Source organism: Neoarius graeffei, chromosome 2 (genome assembly GCF_027579695.1).
Source record: "Neoarius graeffei isolate fNeoGra1 chromosome 2, fNeoGra1.pri, whole genome shotgun sequence".
Classification (NCBI taxonomy): Eukaryota; Metazoa; Chordata; class Actinopteri; order Siluriformes; family Ariidae; genus Neoarius; species Neoarius graeffei.
The window spans coordinates 118,722,900-118,746,220 of record NC_083570.1 but is presented as its reverse complement, the minus strand read 5'-3'; the positions used below and the strand labels follow the sequence as shown (position 1 = coordinate 118,746,220).

Here is a 23,321-nt window from a genome sequence, read left to right as displayed (position 1 = left end):
GCCACCTCCAGCAAAACTTCTACTGCATTCCATGGGAGGGTGGGGGCATTGAGTCAGAATGAGCCATGATCTGCACCTTCATTGCTGAGGCAGCTGTATGGAAAGGTGGCCATAAGGTTATTGGTGCCTGTTGTGGTGGCAAGCCCTGCACCCATTGGTGGACATCAGTAGTAAAAGGAGCTGTCAAGCTGAAGAAGTCCTGTCAAACTTGGTTAGCTTGTAGGACCTGACAGATGACAGATACTGAAAGGCCGAGTGGAGTGCAGCTTTGCCAGTTGTGGAAGCAGAAACTTGGGTGTGGGTGGAGTTTGATAAGGCCACACAGCATGACTTTCAGTCAGCCTCAAAGAGATTCTGGTAAACAGACAACTCAGGAGGGGAAAGCACTATTTTGCACCTATGGTATACAGTGGGGATGGAGTGCTGTTGACCTCAACTGAGGACATGGGCATCAGAAAGAATAATTTGAGGGTCTCCTGAATCCCATGGACACTCCTTCTCTATAGGAAGCAGAGTGTGAGGACAGAGAAGGGGATTTTCATCCCATCACTGAGGTGGTTTAAAAACTCTTCAGTGGCAAGGCCCCAGGGGTGGATGAGATTGTCCTGAGTTCCTTATGGCTCTGGATTTTGTGGGGCTATCTTTGTTGACATGCCTTTTCAACATTATGTTGAAGTCAGGGACAGTGCTGCTGGATTGGCAGACTGAAATTATGGTCATCCTTTTTAAGAAAGGGGACTAGAGGGTGTGTTCCATCTTCAGGTGGATCACACTCCTCAGCCTCCCTGGGAAGAGCTATGCCAGGGTGCTGGAGAGGAGAGATTATCCATTAGTCAAACCTTGGATTCAGGAGGGACAGTGAGATTTTTGTACTGGGAATGGAACACTGGACCAGCTTTTTACCCTTACAAGGATGCTAGAGGGTGCATTGGCGTTTGCCCAATCAGTCTACATATGCTTTGTGGACTTGGAAAAGGCATACAACCAGGTCCCTCGGTGAGTCTTGTGGGCAGTGCTTTGGGAGTATGGGGTACTGGCCCTGCTGTTCCAGGCCATTGTGGCCCTGTATAATCAGAGTGAGAGCTTGGTTTGCATTGCTGGCAGTAAGTCAGACTCATTCCAGTTGGGTGTTGGTTTCCAGCAGGGCTGCCCTTTGTCATTGATTCTGTTCATAACTTTTATGGACAGAATTTCTAGGAATAACTGAGGGCTGGAAGATGTCCAGTATGGTGAGTTCAGCACTGCATCATTGCTTTTTGCACATGATGTGGTCCTGTTAGCTTTATCAGACCATGACATTCAGCCTGCACTGGGGCAGCTTACAGCCAAATGTGAAGTGACTGGGAAGAGAATCAGCACCTCCAAGTTTGATGACATGGTTCTGAGCCAGAAAATGGGGCCCATCTGTGCCAAGCTGGGGATAAGTCTTTGCTGCAAGTGGAGAGGTTCACATATCTTGGAGTCTTGTTCACAAGTAAGGGAAGAATGCAGCAAGAGATTAACAGATGTATTGGTGCAGCTTCTAACCCTCTGTTATCACCCAAATGAGGAGGGGTTCCTTTTTGAGTCTGGTTCCTCTCGAGGTTTCTTCATGTTGTCTGAGGGAGTTTTTCCTTGCCACCATTGCCACAGGCTTGCTCATTGGGGATAGACTAGGGACAGACATAAAATTAGCTCATGTTTAAAGTCACTAAAATTCTGTAAAGCTGCTTTGCGACAATGTCTATTGTTAAAAGCACTATAAAAATAAACGACTTGACTTGACTTGGTTATGCTGGTCTGTCGTAGTGAAGAGACAGCTGAACCAAAGGCAAAGTTATTGATTTACTGGTCTATCTACATTCCTACTCTCACCTATGGCCACAAACTGTCGGTAGTGATTGAAATAACAAGACCATGGATACAAGCAGCAGAAATTAGTTTATTTATTTATTTATTATGAGACACTTAGAGAGAGGGTGAGGAGCTCAGACATTTGGGAGGGGCTCCAACTAGAACTGCTGTTCCTCTGCAATGAAAGGAGCCAGCTGAGGTGGTTTGTGCATCTGTGTCCGGCCTCCCAGATGCTTCCTAGATGAGGTATTCCAGGCATTGTCCAACTGGGAGGAGACCCCCGTGCAGACCCAGGACATGCTGGAGAGATGATATCTCTCTGCTGGCTTGGGAATGTCTTGGTGTTCCCCTAGAAGAGCTGGAGGAGGAGGTGGGTGGGGAGAGGGAGGCCTGGGCCTCTCTGCTGGAACTGCTGCCCTCATAACACAAATCCAGATAAGCAGCAGAAAAGGGATGGATGGATGGATGGATATGAATTCGTTATTTCAGTGTTACTGAATGCATTGTTTGTCCTCTAAACACTGTAGTGAATTTTTTTTATTCTGTCTTGCAGGATTCTAGTCCTGATCATAACCACAAACCAATACCTGTTCATTTCTGTATCTGTTCAGAACACATCATCTGTTCAGTCTCAATAATGTATTCACATTCATTTACATCTCTACAGAGAACATCAGTGAGGGGAACACATCCACACCAACAACTCAGACAAGAACAACCAGCATTGGAGAGACTCATAGTGAAAATGGAGCTTCTCAAAACACCATTCACAACACCAATATAGATAAAGACAAAGGATCTTCAGATATCAGGACTACAGGTGTGTTTGAGAGATCCAGTACACTTTTCACATGGGATCATAAGTTTTTCTGAAAAAACTGAAAGTGCATGTGGGCCTTATCTGGAATTATACTATTTATGAAATGTGAGAAAATCACATTGGATATCTGAAACCAAAAATTATTTGTGTAAAAAGGTATGTGAAAGTAAAAAAAAAAAAACAGCAATAGAAAATATATTTCCTGTCAGACACCAGTAAAGACACACTCAAGTGCATGTTGTTTTAATTTATAATGTGTGAACCAAACAAATAAGAGACTTAACTACCAGAAACCACAGGATTTAACTAACTACACTAATCAAGCAGGAAACTGAAAACACGTGTGTATAATCAGGATTAGATGAGGCAGTGGTGGTGGCTGATGGGAAATGGAGTCCAAGGTGGCCATATTTGGATGTAAAACCCGGTGGTGATGTGACTGATATTTGATCCTCAAACCATCCCTCTTTAGTATGTAGCTACTGATGATGCTAACATTGGCATGGATTAAATATATTACGTCAATATAAATTTTCAGTTTTGGTTAAATATTAGAAATACAGGATGATGTTATTTCCAGAACACACGAGTAAATTGCGGTTGTTATTCTACACTAAGACGTGTGTAAATCTGGAGAAGTATTTTTGCATTGTCTGTGTGTTAAACAGGCTGTGAATTATTATAGCACACTGCTATTTCTGTTTTAATTTTAAAAAAGAGTCTTTTTGTCTCTGAAATGCAGGGGCGCCGCTGGGGGGGGAAGTTAGGACGATTCTAAGGGTGTATTCAGACCAGGATAGTTCGATAGTTCACTTGCTTTGGTCCGAACCAAATGTTTTTTTTATTTTTTTATTTTGGCGCGGTTCGCTTTCATACTGTACATTTTAGTAAGCGGACCAAAATCTGTCAACAAAGCCACGCGCCCTGAGGTCGTTCAGCTATTGGTCAGAGACGACACGCGCACAAAGCGTTAAGTTCAAAAGTAGTCACGGAGGATAGCGCTGATGAGCGCACATCATGTTGTGACAGTTCTGGCTCTTCACGCAAGTCGCTAGTACCGCCACTTTTTGAACAAATGTCCCTGATTTTAATGTAGGTCTGACGGAGTTTCTTCACTTTTAGCCGACATTGTTCTGGGGAGCGCGTGAACCCCTTCTCCTTCATTTTCTCACTGAATACAGCAAACACGTCGGCATTTTTGTGTGTTCTCTCCAAAAGCTCAGATATGTGGACATCTGCCCATATATCCACAAGGGTACGCATTTCTTCCTCGGCCCACGTTTGCCCCCTACTCATTTTTTGTACTCCGTAGTCTAGCCTACCACTGGTCTGAATGACTGAACGACTGTTGTAAGGTTCTCTTGACAACCGAAACAGTGTTTGCACTTTGCGGTGGAGTGTCAAGACTCTGTTTCCCATAATGCTCGACAAACGACGGAAGCTCCCGAGGTACAAAAAAGCAAAACTGTCGGATTAGGTCCGGTCTGCTTTCACACCTCCAAAAGGTCCGCACCAGGGTTCCTTTGGTCCGGACCGAGTCCGACCTTGCAGCTGGGTCTCGGTCCGCTTGTTTGGTCCGGACCAGAGTTCGGTGGTTTGTATTCAGACCAACCCAAAAGGTCCGGACCAAGGGAAATTTGGTTCGTTTGGTCCGGACCAAACAACGTAGGTGTGAATACGCCCTAAGGGCCTGGCACTGACAGGGGGGCCTGTGAGGGATATTAATATTATTTTAATAGTATTGCCTTGTATAAGTTTTTGAAATAAAATATTTCATTTCATCTGATATAATATGCAAATTATACATGGCTATGATTTGCTATAACATTTTCCTTGAATTATTTATGATATTGTCATTTCACCCCTCCACCCTTTTTACTAATGGTACAGTCTGATTCTGGGAGCGGGACAGTGAAATGTGTAGCTCCATGTGTGTACAGCGCCGCTATTAGCGCAGCTTAGATCAGCTGTCAGTTTTTCTATGTGCGCAACAGAGGTGTACATTCTAGAAGTTGCTAAGCAGGAGCAGGTGTGATAAATTATGAAGTCCGGATATCACACTGTGTGTGAAAAAGAAATCACCTTTTTTCATAGGTATCTTTATTGTATAATTAAGTCTAGGTGTTTTGCCATTGTTCATGTGTGGATTTGTTGATATTGTTAAGTATTTAACTTTAATATTTTGCACATTAGCTGTGGTCATAGATATCATTGCTATTGTTCATGTGTGGATTTATTGATACTGTTGCTAAGTATTTAACTTGAATATTTGAACATTTGCTGTGTTTTCTAATAAATGTGTGATGCCTAAAAGAAACCAAAAACACTTAGTGGATTTCTTGGAGTGCACTCTGTAATTGTATCAAAAAACTAGTGTAGTTATTCATCAAGGCATAGATTTGATCACATACAATAAGTCAATAAATGGAGGAAACAAAGGAATACATTTTGTAATCCTGATTATTGATGATGTTTGCTGGAGGGCTCTGGAGTATCCATAATGTGCATACAGAATGTTATAAATCCATACTGATACAGTGATGCATGCAATTTCTCTCAACACAAACATTTGGATTGAATGAACTCCATAAGCTACTGAGTGGCCTAATAATAGTTGCTAATAAAAAAAAAAAATATATATATATATATATATATATATATATCTTCCATAATATATATCATGGAATTTTCATTTTAAGGCAACAGTCTATTCAGTCTAATTCTGACAGTTCTGCATTTAAAATGTTCATATACCAAATAATTGTATCACCTAAACTTGCTAGGTAGCTGATCACATGCATAGTAAAGTAGAAGTGCCAGCCAAAAACAGACTTCAAATTCAGTTGCTTGAGCTTGAAAATTTTACTGGGGGGGGGGCCCTAAATTGTAATCTTTCATAGGGCCCAAGATTTCTAGCGGCACCCCTGCTGAAATATGAATAGTCACAGATGAAATTTCACATTATCTCTCAGTCTGATGATGGTCTACATTTAGGTGTGTGAAAGTGTCACACTTATGTTTAACTCACCAAAACCACTGACTAACAATGAGCTATTGCATTTTACACACATCTACATCTGTGTCACATCCTCTCTGACCAGAAGCTGGATTAGAAAAGCTAATTTCATCTGAACACCCCCATCTCATTCCGGTGTGAGTTATTTTTCTTTAACAGCACTGAATGTTTCACTCGCTTACAGTTTTTAAGTACAATACTTAAATCAAATCAAATCAAATCAAGTTTATTTGTACAGCGCTTTTAACAATAAACATTGTCGAAAAGCAGCTTTACAGAATTTGAACGACTTAAAACAAATTCAGTTGCTTGAGCTTGAAAATTTTACCGGGGGGGCCCTAAATTGTAATCTTTCATAGGGCCCAAGATTTCTAGCGGCGCCCCTGCTGAAATATGAATAGTCACAGATGAAATTTCACAGATGAAGTTAAATGAGTAACTTAATATCAATCAGATGTTATTTAGTTCTGTTTATGCTTCCTGGCCATGAAAAGTGCATGTGTGTTTGTGTGTATGTACAGTGCTGAGCGTAAATGAGTACACCCCCTTTGAAAAGTAACATTTTAAACAATATCTCAATGAACACAAACAATTTCCAAAATGTTGAAAAGACAAAGTTTAATATAACATCTGTTTAACTTACAACCCCGATTCCAAAAAAAGTTGGGACAAAGTACAAATTGTAAATAAAAACAGAATGCAATGATGTGGAAGTTTCAGAATTCCATATTTTATTCAGAATAGAACATAGATGACATATCAAATGTTTAAACTGAGAAAATGTATCATTTAAAGAGAAAAATTAGGTGATTTTAAATTTCATGACAACAACACATCTCAAAAAAGTTGGGACAAGGCCATGTTTACCACTGTGAGACATCCCCTTTTCTCTTTACAACAGTCTGTAAACGTCTGGGGACTGAGGAGACAAGTTGCTCAAGTTTAGGGATAGGAATGTTAACCCATTCTTGCCTAATGTAGGATTCTAGTTGTTCAACTGTCATAGGTCTTTTTTGTCGTATCTTCCATTTTATGATGCGCCAAATGTTTCCTATGGGTGAAAGATCTGGAAAGCAGGCTGGCCAGTTCAGTACCCGGACCCTTCTTCTACGCAGCCATGATGCTGTAATTGATGCAGTATGTGGTTTGGCATTGTCATGTTGGAAAATGCAAGGTCTTCCCTGAAAGAGATGTCATCTGGATGGGAGCATATGTTGCTCTAGAACCTGGATATACCTTTCAGCATTGATGGAGTCCTTCCAGATGTGTAAGCTGCCCATGCCACACGCACTAATGCAACCCCATACCATCAGAGATGCAGGCTTCTGAACTGAGCTCTGATAACAACTTGGGTCGTCCTTCTCCTCTTTAGTCCGAATGACACGGCGTCCCTGATTTCCATAAAGAACTTCAAATTTTGATTCGTCTGACCACAGAACAGTTTTCCACTTTGCCACAGTCCATTTTAAATGAGCCTTGGCCCAGAGAAGACGTCTGCGCTTCTGGATCGTGTTTAGATACGGCTTCTTCTTTGAACTATAGTGGTTTAGCTGGCAACGGCGGATGGCACAGTGAATTGTGTTCACAGATAATGTTCTCTGGAAATTTTCCTGAGCCCATTTTGTGATTTCCAATACAGAAGCATGCCTGTATGTGATGCAGTGCCATCTAAGGGCCCGAAGATCACGGGCACCCAGTATGGTTTTCTGGCCTTGACCCTTACACACAGAGATTCTTCCAGATTCTCTGAATCTTTTGATGATATTATGCACTGTAGATGATGATATGTTCAAACTCTTTGCAATTTTACACTGTCGAACTCCTTTCTGATATTGCTCCACTATTTGTCAGTGCAGAATTAGGGGGATTGGTGATCCTCTTCCCATCTTTACTTCTGAGAGCCGCTGTCACTCCAAGATGCTCTTTTTATACCCAGTCATGTTAATGACCTATTGCCAATTGACCTAATGAGTTGCAATTTGGTCCTCCAGCTGTTCCTTTTTTGTACCTTTAACTTTTCCAGCCTCTTATTGCCCCGTCCCAACTTTTTTGAAATGTGTTGCTGTCATGAAATTTCAAATGAGCCAATATTTGGCATGAAATTTCAAAATGTCTCACTTTCGACATTTGATATGTTGCCTATGTTCTATTGTGAATACAATATCAGTTTTTGAGATTTTTAAATTATTGCATTCTGTTTTTATTTACAATTTGTACTTTGTCCCAACTTTTTTGGAATCGGGGTTGTATAACGTGAAAGTAAGGTTAATAATATAAACTTAGATTACACATTTTTCAGTTTTACTCAAATTAGGTTGGTGCAAAAATGAGTACACCCCACAACAAAAACTACTACATCTAGTACTTTGTATGGCCGCCATGATTTTTAATGACAGAACCAAGTCTTCTAGGCATGGAATGAACAAGTTGGCAACATTTTGCAACATCAATCTTTTTCCATTCTTATATACTTCCTATATAAAGAAACTTAACACACACACACACACAAATGAATAACAGTAGCATATAGGTGTGTGTTAGGGCTGTGTGATGTGACACAAATATCATATCATGATACTTGAAGACATTTCTACGGATACATAATATGTATCATGATCAAAATGCACAGACCTGAGGATATGTAAACAGATAATATGATAACAAAAACAGATAATATTTTCTACACAGATGTGAACCCCTCCATGGGTTTGTGTGCCCGAGTGATCCTAGGAGCTATGTTGACAGGGCCAATTTGCCCCTGGTTGGGTCTCCCTTGATAAACTGGTGAAAGGTGAGGGGCCAGATTAAGTGCTATTCAAAAGATATCTATAAGAAGGAGGCATTTGAGGAAGAACAAAACCTTGCCTGGAACAGGGATACCGGGGCCTCGCAATGGAGCCAGATATAGGGAGGGGCCTTGTTGGTAAATGCCTGGTGGTTGGGCCTTTAGACATGAGGCCCAATCTCTGGTGGCCAAAACTGGTTTTAGGGACATAGAATGTGATCTCTCTTGTGGTGAAGGAGCCTGAGCTTGTATGTGAGGGTAAGAAATACTAGATATAGTTGGGCTCATCTCAACACACAAGCTGGTTCTGGAACCAATCTCCTGGAAAGGGCCTGGCTTCTATACCACTCTGGAGTTGCCCTTGTTGAGAGGCAGGTGTAGTTATAATTATATCCCACCAGTTTGGCACTCATACATTGGAGTTTTCCCTGACAAACAAGAGGGTTGTATCCATGCACCTTCAAATTGGGGAACAGGCTGTGACTGTTGTTTGCACTTCTGCACTGAATAACAGTTTAGAGTATTTGGAAACTCTTCTGCTCTGGATAACAGTTTAGGGTATCTGGAAAACTTAGCCAGAAAAGGAGGGACTGAGTGTTCTATGGAGAGTGTCTGGGCTCACTCTTTGAGACAGGGTGAGGAGCTCAGAATTTCAGGAGGAGATCAGAGTAGAGCCACTGTTCCTCCACATCAAAAGGAGTCAGCTGAGGTAGTTCAGGCATCTGCCTCCAGCCTCCCAGATGACCTCCTTGGTGACATGTTCCAGGCATTGTCCAACTGGGAGGAGGCCCTGGGTCAGACCCAGGACATGCTAGACAGATATTTCTCAGCTGGTTTGGAAACACCTCAGTGTTCCCCCAGAACAGCTGGAGGAGAAGGGTTGGGAGAGGGAGGCCTGGGCATCTCTGCTGGAACTGCTACCCCATAACTGAATCCAGTTAAGTGGCAGACAATTGGTAGATGGATGGATGGATGGATGGATGAATAGATAGATATGAATATTAGTTATTTCACTGTTAATTAATGTGTTTTGTGTTGTTTGTCCACTGAACACTCGAGTGAATATTTTATTTTGTCCTGCAGGATTCCAGTCCTGATCACAACCACACACCAATATCTGTTCATTTCTGTATCTGTCCAGAACACATCATCTGTTCAATCTCAAAATTGCATTCAAATTCAGTTACATTCCTACAGAGAGTGTCAGTGAGGAGAACACATCCACACAGATGACTTGGACAAGAATAACCAGCACCAGAGTAACTCATGGTGGAAATGGAACTTCTCAAAACAACACTCACAAGACCAGTTTAGAAGATCATCAAGGAGCTTCAGATTACAGAACTTCAGGTGAGCGATCTAGTACACTTTTCATATGAAATCACCTGTGAGAAACATGTAAAGTTACAATTTGCTCAGATCCTTATGCTTGGCCATTTCTTTCTGCTTCCAACACATCAACACACCAATGTTCACTTGCTACCTATTATATCCCCCATTGACACGTGCCATTGTAACACGATAATCAATGTTATTTACTTTGCCTCTCAGTGGGTTTAATGTTATGGCTGATCATTGCATATATTCTATACCCTGGCTAAGATCTAGGGTTAAATGGGGCTAGTAACTTTGTGATCCATCAGTGGATGAGAGTAGGCAACAAAAAACAAAAAGTCAAGTCAAGTTTATTTTTATAGCGCTTTTAACAATAGACATTGCTGCAAAGCAGCTTTGCAGGATTTTAGTGACTTTAAACATGAGCTAATTTTATCCCTAGCCTATCCCCAATGAGCAAGCCTGTGGTGATGGTGGTGAGGAAAAACTCCCTCAGACGATATGAGAAAGAAACCTCGAAAGGAACCAGACTCAAAAGGGAACCCACCCTCATTTAGGTGATAACAGATAGTGTGATTATAACATTTTAACAGTTTTAACATGAAGTCTGTTTTGTTGAAGTTATAAACTGTTCATTGATGGAATCTTAAGTGGAAAACTGTTCATGACAACTGCAGTCCTAAAGTTAGCGAGTCAACTGTAGTCCTCAGCCATAAAAGCATTACTGTAAGTGTCCAGAGTGTCTTCCAAGTGCAGCTTTTGACTGTCCATATGGGGGCCGTCCTCCACAGGAGTGATGTGATGAGACTCCAGCCAGACACAGGACATCAGGATGGATCAGGCAGGTCCGAGGAGCAGAAGCGGTCAGCATCTCGATCTCAGGATTGACATGTAACTCAGAGGGATAGACAGAGTTGGGGGAGGGGGAGAGAAAGTGAGAGAGAGAGAACACAGGTTGTTAGGTATGCCCACTGTCACCTGAGGAGTAGAAACAGGATACATTTTGCGCTGAGTGCAAGCACTGACTCCAGCAAAACTAACTATGACAGCATAACTAAAAGGGGAGAGCCAGAAGGTAACACAGGCATGAAAGAGCCCCGGGACATTAAGCAGCCAGCCACTACACCGTCAACAAACTCGAGTGAGCAAGTGAGTGGGGGACTGACAGCATCCATACATCCCAGTTTACCAAACACTCTATGCCTGAGGACCCTCCAGATCTACTCCTTTACCTCATAAAATTAACAAAAAGATGTCAGACACCCTAGAGGAATGTGTCTTACTGCATCTATTGTGCAAGTAGATCCATTCTTTTAACCCTTTGATGCACAACCTGGGTCAAAATGACCCGGCTGAGTTTTTATTTAAAGGAGATACTCAGAGCCTTTATTTTTAAATAAATTTCTGAGTGGATAGTATCTCCATCCTTGAATCTTGTATGCTGCATAAATGGGAATAAAAAAATATATTTTTGAGAGTAAAAATCGACCGCAAAGTTGGCATTGGAGCTGCCCCGCTGAGCCAGCCAGCCCTGAGTGCGTGACATCACTGCGGTAACCAGTTTTAAGGCCGAGGCCTTTTACAGCTATAGACCAAAGTCATATAAATAAAAATTTATGGTGAAATTAAGAAATACCATTACCCACTTGCTTAACTAAGACTGAGGCTACGTTTACATTAGACCGTATCTGTCTCGTTTTCTTCGCGGATGCACTGTCCGTTTACATTAAACCGCCTGGAAACGCTGGGAAACGGGAATCTGCCAGCGTCCACGTATTCAATCCAGATCGTGTCAGCTCCGGTGCTGTGTAAACATTCAGAATACGCGGATACGCTGTGCTGAGCTCTAGCTGGCGTCTCATTGGACAACGTCACTGTGACATCCACCTTCCTGATTTGCTGGCGTTGGTCATGTGACGCGACTGCTGAAAAACGGCGCGGACTTCCGCCTTGTATCACCTTTCATTAAAGAGTATAAAAGTATGAAAATACTGCAAATACTGATGCAAATACTGCCCATTGTGTAGTTATGATTGTCTTTAGGCTTGCCATCCTTCCACTTGCAAGTGGTAAGTGATATGCACTGGGATCACACACACAGCGGCTCAGTCCCGAATCACAGCTTGTGCACTTCACTCGCGCGCTCTGTGAGCTGCGCAGGGCTGGAGTGCGCACCCTCCAGAGGGCACTCGCTGTTCAGGGCGGAGTGATTTGGAGCGCAGGATGCCTGCGGAGCCGAGCATATCCGTGTATTGGTATTGCTGTGTGCACGCAAATCGTGTATTGGTGTTGCTGTGTGCACACTAATCGTTTTAAAAACGTTAATCTGATGATCCGCTGATACGGTCTAATGTAAACATGGGCTGATTTGACTTCATTGATTGTGGGTTGACTCTCATTAAAACAGGATAGGTGTTATAACTTATGCAACATACTTGTACATGCATGCATTTTCACTGATAAAACATAAAAGGCTCATTAAATAATCAGATGAACTGAGACAATCACATTCGGAAGCAAATTAAATAATCTTATACCGGTAACTTAAACACACAATACAAGTTACATGTATTAATCTAAATGCAGGTAAACAACGTTATTGTTTTTTTTAACCAAATGAGAGTCGGAGCTTACCCGTCTATGTTCTCGCTTCCTGAAGGCCGATTGTTTTTGAAACAATCTGACTTTCAGTTGTTCATTCAGTTCTCCGTTCATTCACTTCTTCCATGTAAGGGTGAGATGGCAGCAATATCCAATTTAGAAATAAGACGGCTGCTACACTCATTCACTTTTCTTCATACTGTGTATTTCACCATTACTGCTCGGCTCAAACAATTACTAAAACCCAGGATGGAACGGGATGTCACCGGTTTTAGCAACAACTGCAGGGAGGTCACTGCCCGAGCAATATGTTCCGTCCTGTTCCATCCAGGGTTTTAGCAACGACCCTCAGCTCACTCCGGGAGGACTGGTGCAACTGAACTTACTTTCCTTTTAAAGAAGAATAAATAAATAAAATAAATACTTTCCTTTTCTTGTAGTTTTCTTTTTCTTTAGTTGTTGGTACTGCACCCTCTTTCAATACGGGCTTATAGCCAACGCTCCTCAACAGATCAGAGGTTTCGTACGAGTCTTCAGTAAAATGTGCAGAGCAGAGGAGAGACCACTTCATAGGCACCCAACGTGCCTGTGAATTTCTCGCAAAACGCATCCAAATCTTTGCAGTTTGAATATTCTTGGGCCATGAATGCAACATAAATCCAGTTTCTGTCATGTCGCTGCACCGGCCAAAAACATCTATGTGGCATGGCAATAAATTAGCTCAAAATGGAGGCTCAGAGTTGCAGTCAGTTCTGTGTTTTAGTATAACGGAAATGGCGATGAGACCGATAGACTTCCTGTTATGACGTTACGGACGTCAACGCCATTCACTCAGACTGCTACCTATATAAATCACTTTAATCATAAAAATTACTATAGTAGATTCATTGTTAATGCTTAAAACTATTCCTGTGCCATTCTTGAGGTCTCAAAGCATTTATAAATGAAAGTGAGGCCATGGCTCTGCGTATATGCTTTAAGCTGGGTTTGCTTAGCTTGTGCATCAAAGGGTTAAAGTACATGGCCAGTCAATAAAGCAAATGAGAACACAATACCGACAGTGTCTTGCAAAAGTATTCATCCCCCTTGGTGTTTGTCCTATTTTGTCACATTACAAGTGGGAATTAAAAGGGAATTTTGGAGGATTAGAACTATTTGATTTACACAACATGCTTGGTGGAAATTGTTGTTTTATTGTGACACAAACAATAATTAAGATGAAAAAAAATCTGGAGCATGCACAGGTATTTACCCCCCTTTGTATGAAACCCCTAAATAAGAGCTGGTCCAACCAATTCACTTCATAAGCCACATAATTCATTGATTAAGATCCACCTGTGTGCAATCAAAGTGTCACATGATCTGTCACATGATGTCTGTATAAATCAACCTGTTCTGGAAGGACCCTGACTCTGCAACACTACTAAGCAAGCACCATGTCTGTGAAGATTCTCAGTCATCCAGGTCATGGTAAACTGTGGGTGGTAAAAGAGAGCAACTGGACTTGCTTGAAGATTCTTGAAGACGTTTCACCTCTCATCCGAAAGGCTTCTTCAGTTCTGTCTGACTGGTAGGGAGTATCAGGTATTTATACTCTCATGGATGAAAAGCTCATCTAAGGTGTCATTGAGTCATCCTGTTGGTGTGGGTCACTGTAGGCTGGTTGTGAACAGCCTTGAGAGTTGTTAGGATGATCAATGGATTGCCCGTTAGGGTGATCAATGGAATGCTGATTCTCTCTGTCCTCCTGTGCATCACTGAAAACAGCTGGGTTTTGGTGTGCATTCAGTTGTCTGGGAAGTGTGCCAAGGACTGCATTGTAGGTGGCTGATAAATGATGTCTTAGACCCCCACCTCTGTTCAGCGATGGCCATTCCAGGTTGACAAAAATGGCTTCTTTAACTCCTCGCTCATACCATATTTCCAGTTTAATGAAAGTTTCTACAGACAGAAGCATGGATGCATCATGGGCTCACCGGTATCCCCTATTGTGGCCAATCTTTACCTGGAGGAAGTGGAACATAAAGCTTTGACCACTTTTTCAGTAGTTGCTCCCAGCCACTGGTTCAGATATGTGGATGACACCTGGGTTAAAATCAAAACCCATGAGATGGAAGCCTTCTCTAAGCACATCAATGCAGTGGATATTAACATCAACTTCACTCGGGAGGATGTCAGTGGGAATAATCTAGCCTTCTTGGATTGTGATGTACACATTAGACAAGACAGAAGCCTGAGCATCAAGGTCTACCGGAAACCCACACACACAGACCAGTACCTACTCTTTGACTCTCACCACCCACTGGAACACAAATTGGGGGTCATTAGGACCTTGCAACACAGGGCTCAGAATATCCCTACATCAATAGAGGGAAAAGAGAAGGAGCAGAATCACATCAAGAAAGCACTTCAGAACTGCGGGTATCCCAACTGGTCTTTCCTCAAGAGCAGAAAAAGGAATAGAATGGACAAGGAGGATAACAGGAACAAACGCAAGAACATTGTCATTCCCTACATTTCTGGTCTATCTGAGAAACTCAGGAGGATCTTCTACAAACACAACATTCCGGTACATTTCAGACCCAGTAACACTCTGAAGCAGAAACTGGTCCACCCTAAGGACAGAATACCCAGACACAAACAGGACAATGTAGTGTATGCCATTCAGTGCAGTGAGGACTGCACGGACTCATATATTGGGGAGACAAAACAACCGCTTCATAGGCACATGGCTCAACACAGGAGAGCCAGTTCCTCAGGCCAGGACTCCGCTGTCTACCTTCATCTTAACAACAAAGGACACTCATTTCAGGATTGCAACGTACGCATTTTAGCCAGAGAGTATCATTGGTATGAGCGAGGAGTTAAAGAAGCCATTTTTGTCAACCTGGAACGGCCATCACTGAACAGAGGGTGGGGTCTAAGACATTATTTATCAGCCACCTACAATGCAGTCCTTGGCACACTTCCCAGATAACTGAATGCACACCAAAATCCAGCTGTTTTCAGTGATTCACAGGAGGACAGAGAGAATCAGCATTCCATTGATCACCCTAATGGGCAATCCACTGATCATCCTAATGACTCTTGAGGCCGTTCACAACCAACCCCCAGTGACCCACACCAACAGGATGACTCAATCAGTACGTTTACATGCGCATCCAAATCGAGCTGCTGTCGGTAATCGAGCAAAGGGTCCCAGCAGGGGTGCCAGAGAAATCCAATCCTACATGCATACTGTGAAATCGAGCTATTGTGTGAGGTACATTGTGCACCCGAGCCACAGGTGGCGCTACACGCCCCATCGTGTTGGTACACTTCCGGTTGTCGTCATGAAGAAGAGCTATTCAAGAGTATAAACAAAGGGACTACAGGCGGAAATTAGCATGTACTGCTATAAGCTGGTACAGACATCTGTCCTTACCACAAGGATAATGTTTAATTTGTACACTGTCCCTTTTAAAAATAAAATAAACTCTAAACTCTAAGAAGAGTGTTTGTAGTTTGTATGTATGAACAGAAGTGTTCCTAATAAAGTGGGCGGCTAAGGTGACGTGTCATGCTGACCGAGGCTGTTTTTTTTTTTTTTTTTCCGACCGAGGCTGTTGTGTTTCCTGCTTGTGGTCTCGTCACTCGTCACTTCCGGAAGGGGCAGTGCTGAAGTAAGTAGCTCGACTACGTAGCTCGATAGGGTTTACATGCACTAAGTAGCTCGGCAAAAATCGCATAATCTAGGTCGTGTAGCTCGATTCCGAGAAATCAAGTTCGGTTCAATTTCAGCTGAGCTAAGGTGGTTACATGCCATTTAGAACTTCAATTTCAGATGAGCAACGGCAGAAATTCGATTTTCTCTATGTGAATGTAAACGCACTGATTGACACCTTAGATGAGCTTTTCATCCATGAGAGGATAAATACCTGATGCTCCCTACCAGTCAAGCAGAACTGAAGAAGCCTTTCGGATGAGAGGTGAAATGTCTTCAAGAATCTTCAAGCAAGTCCAGTTGCTCTCTTTTACCACCCACAAGCAAGCAACATGAAAACCAAGGAGCCTCCAAACAGGTCAGAGACAAAGTTGTGGAGAAGTATACTGTAGATCAGGGTTGGGTTATAAAAATATCACAAACTTTTTGAATATCCCACAGAGCAAATCCATTATAGCAAAATGGAAAGAATATAGCACAACTACAAACCTGACCAGAAAAGGCCGCCCACCAAAACTCACAGACCGGGCAAGGAGGGCATTACCTGGATTACCAGTGAAGTCAAGGGCCTCCTCAACCAAAAGAAGAGGGTGTTCAAAGACAGAGACAGGTCAGAGCTGAAGCGTGTACAGGGGGAACTCAAAGTCCAGCTAAAAGAGGCCAAGGAGTCATTCTCATCTCATCATTATCTCTAGCCGCTTTATCCTTCTACAGGGTCGCAGGCAAGCTGGAGCCTATCCCAGCTGACTACGGGCGAGAGGCGGGGTACACCCTGGACAAGTCGCCAGGTCATCACAGGGCTGACACATAGACACAGACAACCATTCACACTCACACCTACGGTCAATTTAGAGTCACCAGTTAACCTAACCTGCATGTCTTTGGACTGTGGGGGAAACCGGAGCACCCGGAGGAAACCCACGCGGACACGGGGAGAACATGCAAACTCCGCACAGAAAGGCCCTCGCCGGCCCCGGGGCTCGAACCCAGGACCTTCTTGCTGTGAGGCGACAGCGCTAACCACTACACCACCGTGCCGCCGGCCAAGGAGTCATACAGGAAAAAGGTGGAACAGAAGCTGCAAGAAAACAGCATGAAGGAGGTCTGGGAGGGAATGAAAACCATCACAGACTGCAAGAAGAACAGCGGCAACTCAGCAGATGGGGGCATGGACAGGGCAAACCAGTTTAATCACTTCTTCAACAGGTTTGATTGTCCTGCTCCTGCTGCCCCCTCCTCCTGCAGCAGGTGTCACCTCGTCACCATCACTGGCAGATCAGCCCTCACCCCCACCACCAACATCATCATCAGAGCCATCAACACCTCCTGCAGACAGAATACACATCCACTCCTCCAGTCCCCCCATCTTCACCGCAGACCAAGTCAGGAGAGAGCTGAGGAGACTCCACCCCAGGAAGGCAGTAGGCCCAGACAAGGTGTGTCCCAGGATGCTGAGGGCCTGTGCTGCCCAACTGGGGGAGCCCCTCCAACATGTCTTTAACCTGAGTCTTTGCCTCGGGAGGGTTCCTGTCATGTGGAAGATGTTGTGCCTCATTCCAGTTCCCAAGAAAACACATCCAAAGGAACTGAATGACTACAGACCAGTCGCCTTGACATCACACGTGATGAAGACCATGGACCGACTGCTGCTGAACCTCCTCAGACCCCAGGTCCACCATGCTAAGGACCCACTGCAGTTCGCGTACCGGGAGAAGGTGGGAGTGGATGACGCCATCCTCTATTTTCTGCACAGAACTCACTCTCATCTGGACAAGGGGAACGGTGCAGTGAGGATCATGTTTTTTTTACTTCTCCAGTGTGTTTACCACCATCCAGCCCCTTCTACTGAGAGATAAGCTGCAGGAGATGGAGGTGGACACACATCTGGTCTCCTGGATCACAGACTACCTCATGGGGAGACCACAACATGTCAGGATCAGGGATGGCATTTCTGACACAGTGATCAGCAGCACGGGAGCACCACGGGGGACTGTGTCCTCTCCAGTTCTTTCATTCTCTACACATCAGACTTCAAATACAACTCGGAGTCTTGCCACATGCAGAAGTTCTCGGATGATACTGCAATTGTGGGATGTGTTCATGATGGACAGAAGGAGGAGTACAGGAGCCTGATACAGGACTTTGTGTTGTGGTGTAAATCCAACCACCTGCAGCTGAACATTGACAAAACAAAATAAATGCTTGTGGACTTTAGAAGGTCCAGGCTGACTCTGCAGCTGATCTGTATTGAGGGGGTCAATGTGGAGATGGTCTGGACCTACAAATACCTGGGTGTACCTCTGCATGACAAGCTAGACTGGACAGTGAACAATGATACCCTCTACAAGAAGGGTCAGAGCAGACTCTACTTCCTGAGGAGGCTCGAGTCCTTCAGGATCTGCCAAAAACTGATGCTGATGTTCCATCAGTCTGTGATAGCCAGTATCCTCTTCTGTGCTGTAGTGTGTTGGGGAGGCAGCATTAAGAAGAGAGACGCTGGACGGCTCAACAGGCTGGTGAGGAAAGCTGGCTCTGTGCTGGGAACTGAGCCGGAGTCCCTTACATCAGTGGCAGAGCAAAGGGCCCTGAGCAAACTGCTCTCAATCATGGACAATGTTCACCACCCTCTGCACGGCGCCATCATCAGGCAGAGGAGCTTGTTCAGTGGCAGACTGTTGTCCCTGCCCTGCACCACAGATAGATTCAGGAAGTCTTTTGTCCCTCAGGCCATTAGACTGTTCAACTCCTCCCGGCTCAGCAATAATAAGACTCTGATGTACTCAGGACTAGTTACACTGCTCATTTCATGTCCATTGCACTTTTCTGCTGCTTACATAGATGTACATTATATGCATAGATGGGTATACACAGATAATAGATAAGCTGGTATGTTGTATATTACCTTATTATATACTGTTATAAGGTACCCGCTTACAGTACTTATATCTGTATATACTAACAATATATACTAATTATATAATGTATACTATCACACATACTATATGTAGGGGAGAGTGGGGAGGAGTGAGCCGCTTTTTTTTATTTTTGGACCCCTAGCCAAAATAAAAGGGCCGAAGTTAAAATGATCCTATGCAAATGAAAGGTATTCAGAGTAGTTGCAACACGAACCAAGTTGTACAACTAATCGTGCAACCATCAGTTCTACAGATGGGAGAAAAAGCCTGTTAATTTTATGGCTCACTCCTCCCGATCTAAGGGAGGTGTGAACCACCCCATGGGGAGGACTGGACCACTGGCTTGAAATCATGAACAAATGACATTTGTCATGAAATACAAACTTTTATTTGAACTGTAACAAATGAAACTTATTAAAAAAAAACAAATCAGACTGTAAAACTTGTAAAACAGTAAAGATATCAAAAAAATCTAAAATCTTAACATTTTTGTAGTTTGGTGCCATTCTTGCTTCCTCCAGGCCATTTTTTCTAGCATTGTCTACATAGTGTCTGAGGGTAGCACGTGGTATACCGGTTTGCTTTGCAACAGCACTGATACTTTCAGATCCTTCAAGAACACGTTTTGTAGCCCGTAACATGTCAGCAGCTGGCGTTGATCTAAACTTTTCCCTCTTTCTTGTACTGGAATGGCATGGTACCTTTTGGGAGTGACTGAAATGCAAGGAAATCCCATCACAATCAAATTAACAGCGTTTCAATTTTGGGTGATAGTTTAGAGAAAATTTGATCTTGATTAACAGGCAATATTGTTGCCCGGAGAGAAGAGATTTAACAATGGTAAGGGTTGGTAGGATTATTGGTAATCTGTGGATTATAGCCCCATACCTTAATTATTAGTACGGTAATGTATCACCATGACACAAGATTAGTTAAGGGAGGAGTGGGCCTAGGCTCACTCCTCCCATGCACTGTGTGGCTCACTCCTCCCAAAACGACCCACCATTGCTTCTGATGTCGACCTACATTTGAACGGAAGGATGTGGCCCAGGTTATGTCATCACACAATACCATAGTACATGCCTAATAAACAACAACGTGATTGTTATCTTGGTTTATTAGACAATAGGATGAAAAAACATGTTAAGTGAAATATTTACTTACTACCTTGAATTTTAGACTTTTGTTCTCCTATTGTGAGCAGGGTGCCAGGCATAGGCGGTTTTAAACGGGGGCCAGAGGGGGCCAGTGCCCCTGTAAAATTGCTCCTGGCCCCTGTGCTGAACAGATAATAAGATTTATTAATTTTGACGTGCGCTGGCTCGAAGATCGGAACTGACATGACGGAGTGTTCTGCATGGACTCCTTAAAGCGCTACACGCACACTGTTACCTGCAGCAGAACGACCAGCAGCAGCGCGAATTGTAAACTTCGGACGTGAGTGATAACAGCTGTCACGTCCGAAGTTTTTTGATTGAAAAGCCATCAGATACAGTAGCGTTGACACGTTTCACTGAGCCATATAAAGAAGTATTTTTTGAGCTCTTTAGACTATGCAAAATAGCTGTGGCACTCCCAGTGAGATCTGCCTCTTGTGAGCGGAGTTTCTCCACTTTGAAACTAGTGAAGACCTACGGTACCTCCGGTCCACCATTAGTGAGGAGCGTCTAAGCAATCTTGGTGTGCTCAGCATTGAATCCAGAAGGTCCAAGGCTTTGAACCTTGATGCATTTGTAGACCGTTTCTCAAGGAGTCACAATCGCAGAATCTTGTTGTTGTAGTGTTTCAGCCTGCTGTGAATGCTATAGGGTGATTCTGAGACCACTGTATGTGAATTTATTTTTTCTTTCTATTTTCCCCCCTGCTGTACATAAAGAGTGAGATGATGACAGTGTGATTTAGATAAAGATAGTGATTGTACATTCAAGTCTCATGCTGTGAAAAAGAAAATTCATTCATGCTGTGAATTTAAAAAGTGTCATTGGACAGATAAAAGGTTCATTGTATGCAAAAATAGAAATCTTATTTTACAAAAAAGAGAAACATGGTTTTAAGATTTATTGAGCACAATTTATGTTTAGGCTATTGAGACAGAATGTTTATCTCATTGTATTTATGCTCAATGTATTTTTTTTGGGTTTTAAATAAACTAAACTAAACATTTTGAATGCTTAAATATTGCCGTTTTTTCCTTATGTACCCCCCTGAAAAAATACTGGCCCCACCTCGGCCCCCCTAGTAATTTTGGTCTAGAACCGCCACTGGTGCCAGGCTTCCATCCACTGTGGGTTGAAGTCAGGGGAATTCCCTGGTGACTTCATACAAGTTAACTGGGTTAATTTAATAATAATTTTATTAACCCTGGGCTGTTAGCCCAGTGTTCCAACATCCATAATCGAAATCTGCTATCACAACTAGAGATTAATGAAATACAACAACGATGCTACGGCAAGGGGGAGCCAGGAAGACAGGTCAGCAGGGAGATGTCATCATCCCCACAACCAGAGATTGGGTACCAAGCCCCAACAGCTAACAGACTCAATACAAGAGCTGCTGACCTGAGAAGGAAGATCGTGACCCAACTGGAAACCTGGAGCCCCCGACAAATACCGAAGCTGAGTTGCCAAGTACCTTTATTACTTTATTAACCCTGGCTAAATTTAGAAAATTTTTAAGTGGCTCACTCCTCCCCACTCTCCCCTACTGATATATACTTTAACTAGAAAAGCACTTGGAGAGCGCAGACCTCTGCCAAGAATCCTTTAAAAAAAAAAATCCAGGATCCAGATCACCGCCAAAATTTAATGGATTGTTACTTGTGCCCAGTCAGACCTCTGGAAAAAATTTCAGAGCAATCTGTTCATAACTTTTCCCATAATGTTACTAACAGACAAACGCTACCGAAAACATAACCTCCTTGGTGGAGGCAATTATGCCCATCATGTAATATACTATGCTTTTTATCTACCGTAAACCACTAAACACACTGCACATATCTGTAACTGTCCACAAAGTATTTACACTGATCATTACACTCTTATTTGCACTGTGAGTGGTTACTGCCAACTGAACAACCCCACTACCTCCCACACAGAGCTGTATATTCTATTACTTGCTCTTATTGGTAATGTTTTATTTCTTTGGTATTTTAGTTTTTTTTTTTTTTTTTTTAAAATATGACCTCCTCGTATAATGCTATTTAGTTTTGTATTGATCTTGTGCAATGTGGAAAAGGTTACTGGATACCTTGAATTTCCCTCTGGGACTAATAGTATTTATCTAATCTACAACCCCGAGTCCAAAAAAAAGTTGGGACAAAGCACAAATTGTAAATAAAAATGGAATGCAATGTGGAAGTTTCAAAATTCCATATTTTATTCAGAATAAAAACAGATGACACCAAATGTTTAAACTGAGAAAAATGTATCATTTAAAAGGCAAGGCAATATAGCACATTTCATACACAGTGGCAGTTCAATGTGCTTTACAGAAGTAAAGACAACAGTTGTAGGCCCCTTCAAGTTGAAACCAAGAAAAGGGATAACAGATAGCCAACTATGCCAGCCCTGAGGGGGGCAATGTTTACTAAAATTACAGTCACACTAAAGTTCGTTTAAGCTTGTGGCTGGGTAAGAAACACTCAAAAAAGTTGAACATTTATTTACATTCAAAGGTAAAACAGAGGTTCAAGTTCACAACAAAAGGCAGTGGGCGCTCCACTAGCCTATAAATACATAAATCAAACCACCAATTTAAAACATATTCTTTCCCCATGTGGATATGTCAATCTTACAATGCCTACTCACTGCACCGAATAATTGCTCTGGTAGGCCAACTAGACATTCCACATACATACACAGATCACCTCCGGAGATCAGAAAGCCTTAAAATAAGGCAAGGAAGCACAGAAATCCACGTATCTGGTGGAATAATTCCCCGAGTGAAAAAGGACCCGTAGCCAGAAGACATGGCAAAACCAAAACAGCAGGAACAAGAGGCAAACCCAAGCAGACAAAAAAAAATTACCACTCCACTGCTACCAGAACACTTGGGATTCCGGTGCTCCCTGTACAGAGTCCCTTGTTGTCCCTGTTGTGTGACTTTTATGCAGCATCCAATCAAGCATGAGGTTCACGGATTGGCTGGGCTGAAACGAGAAAAAGGGAGAACAATCAGCGGTAATGAACCACGAAATGAGGGCAAGCCAGGTAATTGGTAAGCCAATCTACAAATCAGTACACACAGATGAAAACTAGAATTGTGCTTCAACAGCAACACCACTACAAATTTGTCACAAAGTTTATAAAACACCA

General features: G+C 42.9%; 1 protein-coding gene across 1 annotated transcript in view; it reads left to right on the top strand.

Annotated features, from left to right (window-relative positions):
- Positions 1-23,321, top strand: part of LOC132870783 (uncharacterized) — a 74,356-nt gene that overhangs the window by 30,373 nt on the left and 20,662 nt on the right. The window contains exons 6-7 of the mRNA XM_060904645.1: positions 2,501-2,653; positions 9,652-9,804. Coding sequence (XP_060760628.1) covers positions 2,501-2,653; positions 9,652-9,804 — 306 coding nt within the window. The remainder of the gene's footprint in view (positions 1-2,500; positions 2,654-9,651; positions 9,805-23,321) is intronic.